At 48.3% G+C, this 16,001-nt stretch overlaps 1 protein-coding gene across 1 annotated transcript; it reads left to right on the forward strand.

Moving 5' to 3' along the window:
- Window positions 1–1,103: 1,103 nt before the first annotated feature.
- Window positions 1,104–3,630, forward strand: LOC112203370 (cysteine-rich receptor-like protein kinase 7). Its single transcript, XM_024344347.1, has 4 exons — window positions 1,104–1,165; window positions 1,261–1,411; window positions 1,488–1,573; window positions 3,324–3,630. Exons 1-4 carry the CDS (start codon window positions 1,104–1,106, stop codon window positions 3,628–3,630), a joined length of 606 nt encoding a protein of 201 aa, XP_024200115.1.
- Window positions 3,631–16,001: the final 12,371 nt, after the last annotated feature.

A 16,001-nucleotide genomic window follows, 5' to 3' on the forward strand; every position in this document is an offset into this window, starting at 1 on the left:
CTGTCAACACAAATACATTGACTGACTTAGGCATCAGAGTAGAGCAGACCGCCAACCACGGTCTTTCTCCTAACGCTCTTTGTATTTTACTTGACATGTGACGCTAGCGCTACTCATCATTCCGTAACGGTCCGAGCCCGAACTTGCGTTAACGAAATTTGGCTACCGTCAGACCTTGACCATGAATAGGAAGCATATATGGTGAGACTAGTATGAAATAGAACACACAGCTTTCAAATGTTCATGTACCAAGATTAGATTGACATCGATGCTAATTTTCGCATTTACAAATTTAGTCTAAATTTACAATTAAACCTAATTTGTTATGGTGGTTACAACTTACATGTTAGTTATTCAAATTGTAAAGACCAAATGCTATCACAACGCTACAGAGGAGTTTCATAGGTTCGCGATCGCTGGAAAGACAAGAAGAAGTGAGAGAGAGAGAGAGAGAGAGAGAGAGAGAGAGAGACGGCAACGGAGCGAGAATATCTTTCACTAGAACCATGGCATTCAAAGGTCCAAAAAAACCAGAGCCATGTGCCGTAAGGTTGATTTCCGACCATTGAATTTATGATGGGAATTTTAGAACCCACATTAGTTTTTTCCATACATCTTTGAACTACAGCATTTGAAGACTCCTTCAGTTCAACCAGATGCCAGAAGCCGGGGTATCTGGACCGTCCGATACTTATATATGAACTCCAGCATACAAACATTGTTCAGCACTTCAGATTTTGCATTCATGGTGAAGAGAGGATGTTGATATACGATGAGTACAAGGCAAACAAAAGCTTGGACTACTTTTTATTTGGTTGTTACTTTGATCCAACTACTTTCTTAATTCCATATATATATATATATATGTTATAGAAATGTACATATCTATTTGTTATATGATTTGTTCGAATTGTACCAATTGTACAGACTCAACCAAATGCCAGCAACTAGATTGGAACAAACGTTTCAGCATAATTGAAGGAGTCGCCCAAGATTGGCTTTACATGCACAAATATTCTAGAAAGAGAGTAATTCATAGAGATTTAAAAGCAAGTAATGTTCTACTTGATGAAAACATGAATCCCAAAATTTCTGATTTTTTAATGGCAAGGATTTTCACAAATGATGAACAAGAAGCAAATACTATGAAGATTGTTGGGACACGGTAAGCAAGCAATTATGATATTTTGCTTTTGGTTCTTAAGCATGCATTTGTGAATGTAGTTGTATTAATGAACTTTTCTTCTCCATTTGGTGCAGTGGTTACATGTCCCCTGAGTATGTTATGGGGGGAAACTTTTCCATAAAATCTGATGTCTATAGTTTCGGAGTGTTGATGCTAGAAATCCTAAGTGGAAGGAAAAACAATAGCTTCTACAATGATGACCATGCCATCAATAAAGTTGGCTATGTATGTCAAACAAATCTATGTGGGGTGGACATGTTCAGTAATTCTAAAATTCTAAACGAATGTGATCTTGTTTCAGGCATGGGCCTTATGGAGAGAAGGTGCAGGACTAAGACTAACGGATCCAAGACTTGGCGATTCATGTGATAAAAATCAATTCTTGAGGTACGTCTGTTTGGCTCCAAAACAAGTTGGCGTGCAAACTGTCTCTTTTGAGCGTGTGCGCAGGCGTGCCAGCACCGTGGGGTGCAGTCGTCGGGGGAGTCCCTTGACCTGACTTCTTCTTCAAGCGTTTATGGACGAGGAGAGCACCAACCTCGCCACAAGGTTCTTCTCTAGCATTCCGAGAAAGGACTTCTTGCCTTACAGATAAGGACTTTGGATGTGATCTCTTCGCGTCACCGAATCGATACTCAACGTCGTAGGCTGAGCAGAGCAATCACTGGGAAGTTTGGAGAAAGCACGGGTTTTGCTAAAGCGTGACTTTAGCTTCGCTGGGTTGCGAGGGCGTTACCCTTGCTTCGCTGGTTGTATCGGTGGCAGTAGTACTGGCAGTCGGCTCGCAAGGAGACTAGGACTGGAAGTACAGTTGTCGGGTTGATCTGGTGATGCTGACAGTCAGCTCGCGGGGAGACTAGGACTGGCGTGCGGTCACCGGGTTTCAACGAGGTTGAAGGTTTGCTCTGGGGAGGCTTTGTAATCGCTGGGATTGATTGATTCGAGAGAGGTCTCCTTTTGTCCTTGAAACCTAGTATTTATAACTAGGGTTTCGACTGTTCCTTGCCACAGAAGGATTATTGATTGAAGTTTCCTATTCAATCTCTGCTACTTAACTCCAATAAGGTTTCGTTTTCCTTATGGATTACGGAATGGGTGAAGCTGTAACCGAAACCCAAGCAGGCTTATTTTTGGGCCGCAAGTATCGGCCCGCTATGCTAAATCCACTAAAGGATCTTGCCAAAATTACTTTTGGGCTCAAACATTGCCCCCCAGGCCCCGAAAGCAGGCCCGCTAAGATGTAACTGTTTGAAGGGGACTAAAACGACACGCCGATTGATTAAAGCGATATCATTAATGAGGATGCATCCTTTCGCTTGCGAAAACGCCCTTCTGTCGTATCGTTTCCCTCACAAAATTTCTTATTTAAACTCGCAGCCACTTCAGACCTGTCACATCAGAAACTCTTTTAAGTTCCTAAAACCCAGAAACCCTCTCACTGCCAAAACCTTCTTCACCGAAACCCAGAATTGGCTCCTCCAAAGAAGATAGTCATCGACCAAGAAGAGGAACTGAACGAATAGGCCGCCCGCGCCTGGGGAACCAACATCGGTGCCAGCATTCATCTCCACACTAATATTCAAAGACCCCTACTCCTCTGGCTCCCAAATCATCATGTCGGACTGGGCCCCGCGCCGCGAGATTCTATTCCGACAGACCCAATCGCCTTCTATGGCCTGCCTGTTCGTCGACCCATCCCGGTCCTCCGAAGGACTCCTGGAGATTTCACAAGTTGGGGTGCCCAGAATCATCGAGCAAAGATAGGGCACTGACCATCCTCTATCAGTGCGGCGGAGCTTTCCTGGTATCGCGAAACGCGCACAGGAGATCTAGCTCGCTGGAACGCAGCAGGTATTACTCATACTATTGATCTCTGTTTTTGTCTTCTGCGCGGTGGCAATCGTTCACCGCTCGCTGCCTTTCTTTGTTTCTGGAATACCGCCACAAACACATTTGACTTCCGATTCGGTCAAATGAGTATCACCCTGCTGGATATTCTCGCCATCACCGGCTTACCCATCGATGGCGAGCCTTATTTACATGGTCAATTTGACTCTGTCACCTTCACCTCGACCATGGCCCAACATGGTCGCAGCGCTCACAGTGGCTTCTATCCACGGTGGTTGTCATATTACAGCCGGGAGCACAATGAGACCAGCGGAATCGCTTTCTTGGAGTATTGGCTCTGTAAATTCATCTTCTGCACTTCCTCTTGCAAGCCCACTGGTGCCTGGACTTTGCTGGCAACGGCCCTCTACAACGGCCTCAGTATCAGGCTTGGGCAACCGGTGCTAGGAGCCCTTTATCGTACTTTGTATCAAGCCACCATGCATCCCTTTGAAACTAGCATATCTGGCCCCTTTTGGATTTTGGACTTCTGGATCCAAGCTTATTTTCCATTCTTCCGTGGCGATGACATTCTGATGCTTCCCCCAACCGACTAACTCTTGGGTCAATGGCTCAGTCGCGAGGAAAAATACTCATCTCCTCCTTACTCCGAATGCTTTACCTATCTGTATCTCCTGGATGAGATGCCATACTGCGATATAATATTGGGTAGAAGATTCCCACCTCCGCTTGAAAACGGATTCCTTCCTGGCGCTTCTCGCTACAGCGATCGCGCGACGAAAGGCCATTCGCCGCGCGATCTCTTGCTCAGATATCAGAATCACTGTCGAGGAACTTAGTTACGAGCTTTTCGCCCCCAACCATTTCGCTCGCCAGTTCGGCCTCGCCCAACTAGTGCCATTCCCGATGTATGATGCCTGGAACTACAACACCTCCTAGTAGATTTGGGCCCTCTTCTGGGCCTGCGCCGGCACAAAGGATGCTCTCATTGGTTGATCTTCCCGATTGGGCTAAAGACATCGACGCTGTGGATGGGAATGAGGAAGAATATGAGGAATGGTGGGCAGAAGTTTCTATTAACTGCTGGAGCCAGCGCGATGATGAACTCTTCGCGACCATTTTTGGGGAATTGAGATGTCCCTACGCTGCTGATATTGAGCTACTTGATCGCTTCCCTGAAGACGCTGCACAACCTCCGCCTCCTCCTGAACCGGTTCTGCAACCGGCGCGAGCCCCGAGCTAAGCCCGGGCTAGCATCGTAATCCGCAAGCCTCCTCAAGATGTAAGTACCTTAGTCTATACTTTATTCCCTCTTTCATTCTTCCTTTTAACTCACATTTTTACTGCACCAGGGAAATGTGCCGCCTCCTGGCAGTCGCGCAGTTGGCGCTTCCCCAGCCACTGGACAGTCTGGGAAGCAAAAGACAGTGATAACGGAGCCTGAAGTAGAAGGTTCTTCTTCCGATGAGGACGACCCGCAAACGGTAAGAACTTTGTTAATTAAACAATCAGTGTTTTCTTATCAAGTCGAATCCAATCCTTTCTTCGAATCCGGCAGATCGCCTCTATCTTGGCCCGCAAGCGTAGTCCCACTGACCCTCGAACTGACCCCTGGGCAGAAGATGAACCAATCGCTGATCGACTGCTAAGAAACTAAAAGTGCACATTGAAATTCTTCTTTTTATGCCGTGCAATCACGTGACAATCCTCGCTTGTAGGTTCGTCGTAGATCCTCAAGACAAACTGGGGAAGGCTCCTCAGCCGTCTGTGAAGGCACATCTGCTCCACAGGTTCAAGCGCCTACTGGTTCCCATAATCCTCCACCTTCTGTCAACGCCGCGAGCAATGCACAACTGACCCTGATTCCTATACAAGTCATAGATGACAGTTCACCTAAAACGGAAGAAAGGCCGCCTCTTTCAGACGCCACCCGTGAAGAGCTAAACATTACACATGTCCTGGCAGAGATAGCACCTGATCCAATCCCTGATGAGGTGGCCCAAGAACCCTTGCCAATAGCCGTTCTCCGCGAGCCTCCAGCTATAGAGGTACATTTCTCTTTAAACAGCACGATGTCCTGATTTTACTGATCCTTGGGGCATTCTCATGATTCCTTCTTAAACCCAGGCTCCTGGTCCTGTCGAGGAAGTAGCTATCGCTGTGGAAGAAACTGGTGCTACTCCTGCTGACCCTGTTGCTGAAGATGTGATCGACCAAGAGCCTGCCCCTGCTAACCCTGTTGATGAAGAAGAAGGAGAGGTGAACGTCGAGCCGGTGCCGGAAGCGGTCCCTGTTGTGGAGCCTCTTGAGGCTCCAGCTGCTGCTAGCCCCCATGCAATGCCTATGCCTCCCTCCAGATTGGACAGACTGGCTCGCGTACTTGAGGTGAATCCTCCCGGGGTTATAGATAAAGCTAGGGATGGGCTTCACCGCCTTCTGAGTCCCGAAATCCTGCTGCATGGCGCATCCGTGCGAGCTCTGGAATATTTGAGGGTCCTTCGTCGCGAGCACGCCATCACTGAGGACGAGTTCGCTGAGATAGATGAACTGTTACAGAATCTCCCCCAACGGCTTAATGAAAGAGCGGCCGCGACCGCACAAGCCAGACAGGCCCAAGTCCACTACCAGGGCCTTGCTCAACAAATGGATTCTTCTCGTGATTTCTTAGGAGACAGGGCTACCCTTGTCAGAGACTTGCGGATCACACAAAATCACCTCCGGTCCCAAATTCAAGATCTTCAGGCCCAGCTGACCTCCGTGACAGCCCGTCTCGAGCATGAGGAACCTTTGCTGGAGCAACCCCTGGCAGCTTCTGAGATCCTATCTCAAAACCTGGCTCAAGCTCGCAAGGTGGTCCGACAAATGGAGCGAGCCGCTGCCGATGCCAGTTTCCGCTTGGATGAACATTTACTTCGCTTGACCCACGCGGGCCGAAAACTCTAGGCCTCTACTATTAGGCCCATTTTGTATGAACAATATTATTATTTATAATGAAAATATCTAGCCCACATTGCTTGGCCCAAATATATGTTCCAATTTTCGAACAGTTCAACGTTTAATTTGCCTTTATCACTATTGAAACTGTTTGAATAGATAATCTCGAAATGGGGCGGTTACCTCCTTGAAGACTGCCCTGCTTCCCACACGTTTTCAATTTCCTTCATTTTCGAGATCCTAGCATTCAATTCTATTGATACTCCTATTGATGGCGTCAAAGAGATTTCAACTGCTCATCGCACGGTTGAGGCCACTGTGACTGGCCCTATAAATACCTGTACTTTGGAGAAGGGATAAACACAAGCAAATATGGCTTTCCCAGAGATAGTTTGCAATCCTTACTTCTCTTTCTTTAGTTTCTGAAATCTTCTCCTCATGATCTCACTCTCAGCCTCAAAATCCCTAGGTCTTATGGCTTAATCTCAAGACCTGAGTAGGTCTTATGGCCTAATCTCATGTCCAGTGGCATGTCTTTGGTCTCTGGAAATCCGGATGAGATTCACCGGTTTCAGTTAGACTGAAGAACATGTCGCGCTCCTAACGCGGCAGAACCAGAATATGAGGGATTCCTTTCCTCAGTCTGCTCGCGTGGAGCAGGAGGGAGAAGGGCGGAAGGCCACTTTGAGGCCGACTGTTCTTCTTACGCGGCCTACCTCCTGGGTCTGACTTCTGTTTTTCCCCGGGAGGTAGATGTGGTTGTGAGCCGCGCTGTCTCTGAAGACCATCTCCATCCCGGAGGATAATCAACTGGAAGGGTTACGATGGATTATTTCCTTCCCTCTTCCTCCGTTACAAATGAGAGCAGCTGCGACTCAGATCAGAGGAGGATGTGGGTGAAGAGAGGAAGAGTGCCAGCGGTACTGCCCACATCTTTCTTGCCGCAACCAAATCCAGAAACCCATAGCAGATCTGCAATCCTTATGATTTTTCAACCCACCTTTGGCCTTATAATTGTAAATGTAACTGTTTCAATTTGTACTGCTTTTGGCCGCAAAGCCACTCTATGAATGAATGTTTTTTAGCACAAATAAAAATATTGTTTATTAAATAAGGCCTCATGAACAGGCCATCATGTATAATCTTAACACGCATTGTCAAGAAGAGAATTACAACAAAAGTTGGAAATTAATCAAAAATAAGGCCACAACTAAGGCCTGAATGTGTAGAGTGTTGCCCCCTAGTGTTCGTAGGCGAAGCAAACACATGAGATAAAGGCCACAACAGAAGGCCTAAATACAGAGATGATGCGAGCCGACGAAAACTATGGTTGCCCCCCAGTCTGGGACGAAGGTTCCCCCGGTGGATCTTCGAACTCCCAAACACTAGGGTAATATTTCTTCAGGAATCGCCTGTTAATGGGGTTGTGATGAAGTTCTCCATCCAAATCCTTGAGGTGAAAAGCACCGCGTTCCAAAATGCGGTGAACCACAAAAGGTCATTCCCATCGCGGAGTCCATTTACCGCGACCAGTCAATTTCTCGCCAAAGGGCAAAACAGCTTTCCAAACAAGGTCTCCCTCTTTGTAACTGCGACCACGTGTCCGCTTATCGTAGGCGTGGGCGATACGCTGTTTTTCCATGACTAGATTATCCAAAGCCACCAAGCGCTGCTCGCTCAAGTCTTCGTGTTCTTGCTACATCGCCTGGATGTAATCTTCACCTATCAAGTGATGCTGATCTTGCACACGTAAGGAGTGAACGTTGATTTCTAAGGGTAAAACAGCATCATGGCCGAACATGAGTGCATAAGGAGTTGTAGTAGTGGGATTCTGCTTGGAGGTGCGATAAGCCCATAGTGTCTCATATAACGTATCGTGCCACTGTCGAGGGTTTTCAACCAACATCTTCTTTAGCAGGGTAATAATAATCTTGTTACTGGCCTCTGCTTGACCGTTGGACTGAGCATAATATGGAGTGCTGTGGACGAACTGAATGCCCAAGTCCTCGACAAGTCGCTCGACCTCACCTCCCATGAATGCTGCCCCCCTGTCTGAAACAAGCACCTCTGGGATACCGAACCTGCAGATGATGTTCTGAAAAATAAATTGACGAATGGTGGGACCAGAAGCCACCTTCAAAGGCTCAGCTTTGACCCACTTGGTAAAGAAATCGGTAGCGACGATGATGAACTTGTGTTGGAGAGAAGAGTGAGGATGAATCATCCCAATCAAGTCCAGTGCCCAGCCTTCTGCAGGCCAAGGTTTAATAATAGGTTGCATGGGAATATTGGGAATGTGCTGGACTGGTCCGTGTGCTTGACAGTCTTGGCATCCTTTGGCGAAAGCGATACAATCCTTCAAAATACTGGGCCAATAGTATCCATGTCTTCTAATGAGCCACCGCATCTTGGGTCTCGCTTGATGGACTTTGCAGACGCCTGTGTGTGCTTCGCGCATTAGTCGTTTCACCTCATGGCCGTACACGCATCGGAAGTCTATGCCGTCTTCCCCACGCCGTCGCAGCTCGTCACCCCTAAGGAAGTAGTTTAAAGCAAGGAAATGAGTCTTCCTGTCTGTTGTCTGGTCTGGCTGTTTGAGATAATCGATCAACGGAATGCGCCAATCGACGTCAATAGGTTCTAGGATCGGGACGACCGGATCATCAGGCGGGTCAGACCGCGCGAGCCATGAAGGCAACGTGCGGCGCTCGACTTTCAGAATGCGCTCGCGAACCCCGTACTTCAATGTAATGCCTGTAGCCAGTTGAGCGAGCTCGTTGGCTGCGAAGTTGCGCTCGCGAGGGATGTACTCCAAACCCACGTCGTCAAACTGATCCAGCAGCTCGATGACGCGATTCAAATATGGGACGAGCAAACAGCTTGCACATCTGTATTTCTCTTGAAGCTGATTTATCATAAGTAAGGAGTCGCCGCGGACCTGAACATCTCTTATTCCCAGTTCCAGTAAGACTTCTAGGCCAATAATAAGGGCCTCGAACTCAGCTTGGTTGCTTGTACACTTAAACTCCAGTTGGAAAGAGTAAGAGAAACGATCGCCCGCTGGGTTCTCCAGAACAATTCCTGCTCCTGCTAATGTTTCAGTTCTTGAACCATCAAAAAACAACACCCAGGGCTGCAAGGAGACTGTGGCTTGATACCATATGGCGTACTCTGGAATGCGTGCCATATCTGGTCGGGTGGTAGTGACGGTCGCTATCTCTAACTCTCGCACCGCAGGGATATCCAAGACAGGATGATGTGCCAAAAAGTCTGCGATGGCCTGTCCTTTTACAGCTTTCTAGGGAACGTATTGTAGCGATAACTCGGACAGGGCCAATACCCATTTGCCAATGAGGCCTCGCAGAATAGGTCGCGACAGCATGTACTTAACCAGGTCGGTCTGAGCGATGATGCAAGTAGTAAAGGATAACATGTAGTGCCGCAACTTGCATGCTGAGAAGTACAATGTAAGACAAAGCTTCTCCATTGGAGTGTATCTGGTTTCACAATCTGTTAGTGTCCTACTAAGGTAGAAAATGGCATGCTCGACGCCTTCGTCATCATCCTGGGTGAGCAGGCTGCCAATTGACGCCTCAGCTGCTGATATATATAACTTCAATGGAAATCCAACTCTCGGGGGAACAAGCACAGGCAGACTTGCTAGGTAGGCCTTGATTATGTCGAAAGCCTCTTGATGTTTAGGCTCTCATACAAACTCAGCCTGACCTTGTAGTTTCAGCAATGGAGAGAAGGGCTGGATTTTGCCTGCGGAGTTAGAGATGAAACGCCTCAGAAAGTTGATCTTACCCAACAAACAATGCAAGTCCTTTTTCGTTCGCAGAGCAATTGCATTGATAACTGTGCTTGCCTTTTCTTCAGGGACCTCAATGCCTCTCTGATGGACAATGAATCCTAGAAAATCACCTACTTGAACTCCAAAAACACATTTAGCGGGATTCATCTTGAGCTTGTGTTGTCGCATGTGCTCGAATACCTTTCTGAGATCAGTGATGTGGTCACCTTTCTTCTGAGACTTCATCACTACGTCATCGATGTAGACCTCTAAAATCTTCCCCAGTATGTCATGGAAGATCAGGTTCATGGCTCTCTGATACGTTGCTCCGGCATTTTTCAGTCCAAAAGGCATAACCACATATTCAAAAACACCCGCGAAGCCAGGACAACGGAACGCGGTTTTATGTCTGTCTTCTTCTGCGACTGGAATCTGGTGATACCCTGCGGTGCCGTCCATGAAGGATAATAATTCATGTCCTGCTACGGCGTCTACTAACATATCCGCGACCGGCATGGGGTAGACGTCTTTAGGTGTAGCGACATTAAGGTCTCTGTAGTCTACGCAGACCCTCATCTTGCCATTCTTCTTGGTAACAGGCACTATATTAGACAGCCACTGATTGTACTTGGCTACCCTGATAATGCCTGACTTATGCATTTTTTCGACTTCCTCCTTGACGAGGACTTGGGTTTCTGAGTTCATTCTTCGCGGCTCTTGTTTCACAGGCCTCTTTTCAGGTAGTGTTGGCATTTGATGGCAAACCAAGTCCAGTGACAGGCCAGGCATGTCCTCATACTTCTCCGCGAAGCAATCTTTGAACTCTAACAATAAGTCAACGAGCCTCTGTTTCTCGTTAGGCTCCAAATAAGCGTTGACGACCACTTCCATAGGCTCATCTGCTGTTCCGAGATTGACCTTCTCGGTAGGATCTCTAACTTTAGGAGGTGTATCGTCCAGCGCTGCTGGAGCGAGCTGAATATCGACCTCATCATCTTGTTCCTGGTCAGAGAGTGTCTCATTCACGGCCACTAAGGTCGCGATCCGATCATAGGCCTCTTTTTCCACTAAGTATGACGATAATCTTTCGTACAACGAGTGGAAGGCCTCTATCCCTCCCTCTGGAAGGTTGTAATCCATTGATCGTTTAAGGGCTTAGGCACAGCGGGGCCAGGCCTTTCCAAGCCTTCTTTTGCGAGCATGAGCCCTCACTGTGCCAATTCAGAAGCCGTCACCCCTGTGGGGCGACCTTTGTTATCGATGCCGCTGACCTGTAATGGAGTGATAGGCTCTAAATAGTACCTGGCATCTACATAATTCGCGGAAACGGGGAATGGACGAGGATCCGCTTTAATCACCTCCGCTTTATCTGTCTTCCTGTTCCACATAACGAGCTCCTGATGAAGAGTCGACGGAACACAATAACTCCTATGTAGGCCGCATAGCAATCTGTCACAAAGAACGCATAAACTCCCTCAGCCGGACCAACCTTGATGCGCAAGAAAAGAAGTCTCAGGGTCTTTGTTACAGTCCCCGCGAAGTTTTTTAGCGGGAGGGACGTAGACTGGATCTTTTCCTTCTTGATTCCGAGCAGGCGCATGGTCCTGGTAGTGACGACATTAACGGCAGCCGGTATCAACCAGGATCTTGCTAACTTTGATGCTACCAACTTCTACAGTTATATATAGAGGTATCATGTGTTGGACCATCGCAGGTGTTGGACCATCGCAAGACCGATTCTTCCACAGGTGTCGTGACTGCTGATGTGATTTGCAAGGGCTGCACACTGTTTTCCTCAGTTTCGACGCATTCCTGAGCGGCGACCGGTAGCGCATACCTCGCGAGAAGTACGTAAACCATGTTGCAAGACGTATCAGCCATATCTGTCTCCTCCATGTCGTCCTCCAGATTAAGCTTGGGCTCTTTGACAGGGGCGTCAGTGTTGAATTGTTTAGCCAAACGATCTACTAACGACTCCTCTGTAAGGCCTTTGACCTCACACTGCTTGCGTTCCTGTACCACAGGGGTCTGCTTGGGCGAGTCTGGCTTCGGTTCTCCTTCTGCACTTACCTCGAGGGGAGCGACCACTACACTCTGGACTCTTTTTGGTCTCCACTGTAAAGTATCGGTAGTCTTTTCCTTGCCCCCCAGTCTCTCAAAAACCGAAGGTTTAGCTTCTGGTTCTTTGCGAAATAACTTGCGCCTGACATGAGGTCGCCTTGTCGGCGAACTCTCTTTTCGAGCTGGCGGAGGTATTCTTTCTTCAGTGATCCTGCAAAAAACACTGGGCTTATCTACCCCTGTTGCTTGTTTTTGAAGGCTGCGGGGAGCCACTAATGGCTTGGCAGCGAGTGCCTCAATTTCCTTCTGATACTGCTCAGGTGATTTGACCAATTACGAAGGCTTGATCAGGCCCTGATCCAGAGCCTCTAGAGCGCGCTTAGCTTCCCCGAACCTGCGTTGCAGTTTCCTTTTCCTAGAAGAGCTTATTTCCACCGCCTTCCCTTTTTCCCTAGTGTATTACTTTCCTTCCTTGATGGTGGCAGCTGGAGCAGGTGGGATGTAGGGCTTGGTTAGAATATTCTTCCGCTCGTTTGTGGCCTTCTCCTCTTGTTTCTGATCGACCGCGGCTGCTTTCAGTTTCCTGAATAAGTTGGAGTCCTTTGGGGTTGGTGGCGACTCCATTTTCTCTTTTCCTCTTGGGCTAGAAGGCTGATAGTTCCGCGATGGTGAGGCCCACTTAATGGGAGGGAGAGAGCCAAAATGAAATATCTGCTCGACCTCTTCATGTGACACTTGGATGCCACATTCTTCTTTGCATCACGAGCATAGGATCACGGGTGAGGCTTTTCCAGCTGCTTTAGCCTTCTGCTTTGCAGGGGTTTCTTCCTCGGCAGATTTTCCTTCTCGCCCCTTGGTACTCAAATCCAAGGTTGGTTTCCTCTGGTTCTGCTTGGCCCAGTTCACATTGACCATGTTGATCCCAATGTCGGGAAAAGGGTTCAAGTCTACGAGCGCTGCCGCCGTTACTGGGGCTTCCACCTGCAAACTGCCATTATTAAGCCATACCTGAATCTGGTCTTTGAGCTTTACACAGTCCGTTGTATTATGGTTCCATAGGTTGTGGAATTTGCAGTACTTCTTCCTTTTCAACTGGTCTGGCCGAGGAAAAGGTCCGAAGTCGGTCTTCACCATCTTTGCGGCGATCATCTCATCCAGAATCTCGTGTGCCTTATTGGCATCATAAGTATATGTCGCAAACTCAAGTTTGGAGAAGGCCATCGATTTGAGCTTGACAGGTTCCTTGGATATCTTCAGTTGCTTCAAGGCTGGATTCTTCCTCCTGGTTAGCTCGTAAGCAGCGATATCATTCTCCTTTTCCTCATCGTCATCCTGAACGACCTCTTCAATATGATGATGGTAGTAAGGGTCATAGGTATCCGGCTGGTAGCTCAGGGCCACTACGGTGCGATGTTTTCCTGGCACAGATGTCCCTTTGGATGCATTCTTCCTTGCATCTGTTTCTCTGAGGAGATGTTCAAAGCTGCCTACCTCTGTGATGAGTTCCCCCATTGACTGGATCATGCTGCCATGTTGCTTCTTCCGCTGACGAGGTTCCAAACCCTTGACCGCTAGTTTGACTAACTCCTTCTCGGGCAGGATGACATTCAGCTTGGCTTTCTGAATTTGGAAGCGCTGGAGATAGGCCACAGCAGACTCTGTAGGCTGTTGGGCCATCTGAGTGAGAGAAGCCAGGTCAACCTCAGGCTCAATGGCCCCAAAGGTTTCTCGGAATAGCTTTTCCATCGCGGGCCAATCTGCTACGGTTCCCTGCCGAAGTTTGGAAAACCACCTAAAGGTAGCTCCTGAGAGAGAAGTGCCAAAGATCCTGCATTTGAGGACGTCATCATTCAGGTACTGGCCGCATTGTACCCTAAACCTGGCCAGATGGGTAGCCGCATTCTCTGTGTCTTCTCCTGAAAAAGTAGAAAATATGATATTTTTATAACCCCTGGGAAAGGGCGCGAGCATTACATGCAGCGGGAAAAGTCCCTCATAGACCTCATCCACTTGGGTCCTAGGATTAGCCAGCCTGATCATCTCCTCGACCTCTTCACGTCTTACATACTCCGGACAAGGAGGCGGAGGAGGAGATGTTGCACAGTATGGCGAGCAGCCTGTAAGGGTATTGCTTGGTTCAGAGCTCCTGCCCCTTCTCCTACATGTACAACTTGGGTTGGAGCTGGTTGCTGAAGAGTTAATGCTGGTATGGGCATCTCTTTTGTCAAGGATGTTATCTTAATTGGGTTACCCGCCTGGTCAATACCATAATAGCTTCCTGGCAGTTCCTGATATACGTTTTCTGCCCCGTTGCTGTTATATTGAACAAAGGTGGTAGAACCAGATGCGGTTCTACCAACCCTCGATGTCTGATGCTTCTGCCTGGTGGTCTGTCCACCTGACGGGGTGGCATTCTCTTTGCTGCCACCGATAACCAAAGCTTGCTCTTTGCCTTTCTGTGGCGTAGCGCCAACGGTTGCGGCCGGTGTAGCGGTGTTGCTGCTAGCCTTCTCTCGCTGATTAGGCGGCACGTACTTGCTAGAGCCAGACTGCTGGCCCATTGAACCGAGGATAGCTTTAGGGTCCCCTAAAGCCTTGTTCAATACTTCTCTTTCCTGGTTCAACTTGGCTCTCTGCATGGCCACCTCGATTGCGAGGTTAGCGCCATCCTTGCGAAGACCTGCCATATCTGACGCAGTCTGCTTGGTCTGGTTCGTGATGGCCTCTATGATATCTTTTTGGCACTGATTCTGCTCACTAGCGACACCCGTGACATGAGCCCTTACTGCACTTTCTGATTGTGCGATTTGTTGCTGGGTATCTGCTGCATGTCGGGTAATGCATTGGTCTAACTCGAGCATGAGCCGGTCTGTCTTCGTGGTTTCCCTTTCAAAATCAGCGGCTATCTTCTTGCGATGATTTTCAATGTTCTCCATGATGATCGCGAACCTCACCTCTGAGGTCGCTCCTTCTAGAATAGGCTTCGCGACGAAAACCTCTCTTCCTCCACTTTCCACTGTATTGGGAACAGCGGTAGTGATAACAGGCTTGCTAGCCTGATTAGCAGTGACACTCTGGCCCTCAGTAGTGGCCGGGTGATTCTCTTCCCGTTCAGTAGACATGTCAGATGATTGACCAGGATGAGAAAATCGTTGAGTCACATGTTCTTCAGAAAGACCACGACAGTCCGCGCGAGAGTGCGGTCTGTAACTGGAGGTCTTGTGTCTTGAGCAGTTGGTGTAAACCTTTTGGTAAGGGTTTTCGCTCGACTTCCCAATAGCTACGTTCACGAAGAGACACTATTACAGGTCCCACTGGGCGTGCCAAAATGTTTGGCTCCAAAACTAGTTGGCATGCAAACTGTCTCTTTTGAGCGTGTGCGCAGGCGTGCCAGCATTGTGGGGTGCAGTCGTCGGGGGAGTCCCTTGACCTGACTTCTTCTTCAAGCGTTTGTGGACGAGGAGAGCGCCAACCTCACCACAAGATTCTTCTCTAGCCTTCCGAGAAAGGACTTCTTGCCTTACGGATAAGGACTTTTCGCGTCACCGAATCGATACTCAACATCGTAGGCTGAGCAGAGCAATCACTGGGAAGTTTGGAGAAAGCACGAGTTTTGCTAAAGCGTGACTTTAGCTTCACTGGGTTGCGAGGGCGTTACCCTTGCTTCGCTGGTTGTATCGATGGCAGTAGTACTGGCAGTCGGCTCGCGAGGAGACTAGGACTGGAAGTACGGTAGCCGGGTTGATCTGGTGATGCTGACAGTCGGCTCGGGCGGAAACTAGGACTGGCGTGCGGTCACCGAGTTTCAACGAGGTTGAAGGTTTGCTCCGGGGAGGCTTTGTAATCGCTGGGATTGATTGATTCAAGAGAAGTCTCCTTTTGTCCTTGGAACCTAGTATTTATAACTAGGGTTTCGACTGTTCCTTGCCATAGAAGGATTATTGATTGAAGTTTCCTATTCAATCTCTGCTACTTGACTCCAATAAGGTTTCATTTTCCTTATGGATTACGGAATGGGTGAAGCTGTAACCGAAACCCAAGCAAGCTTATTTTTGGGCCGCAGGTATCGGCCCGCTATTCTAAATCCACTAAAAGATCTTGCCAAAATTACTTTTGGGCTCAAACAACGTCCATGTTGGTATGCTCTGCGTGGAGGAAAATGGAGCCAATCGTCCCACG

Source organism: Rosa chinensis, chromosome 5 (genome assembly GCF_002994745.2).
Source record: "Rosa chinensis cultivar Old Blush chromosome 5, RchiOBHm-V2, whole genome shotgun sequence".
Classification (NCBI taxonomy): Eukaryota; Viridiplantae; Streptophyta; class Magnoliopsida; order Rosales; family Rosaceae; genus Rosa; species Rosa chinensis.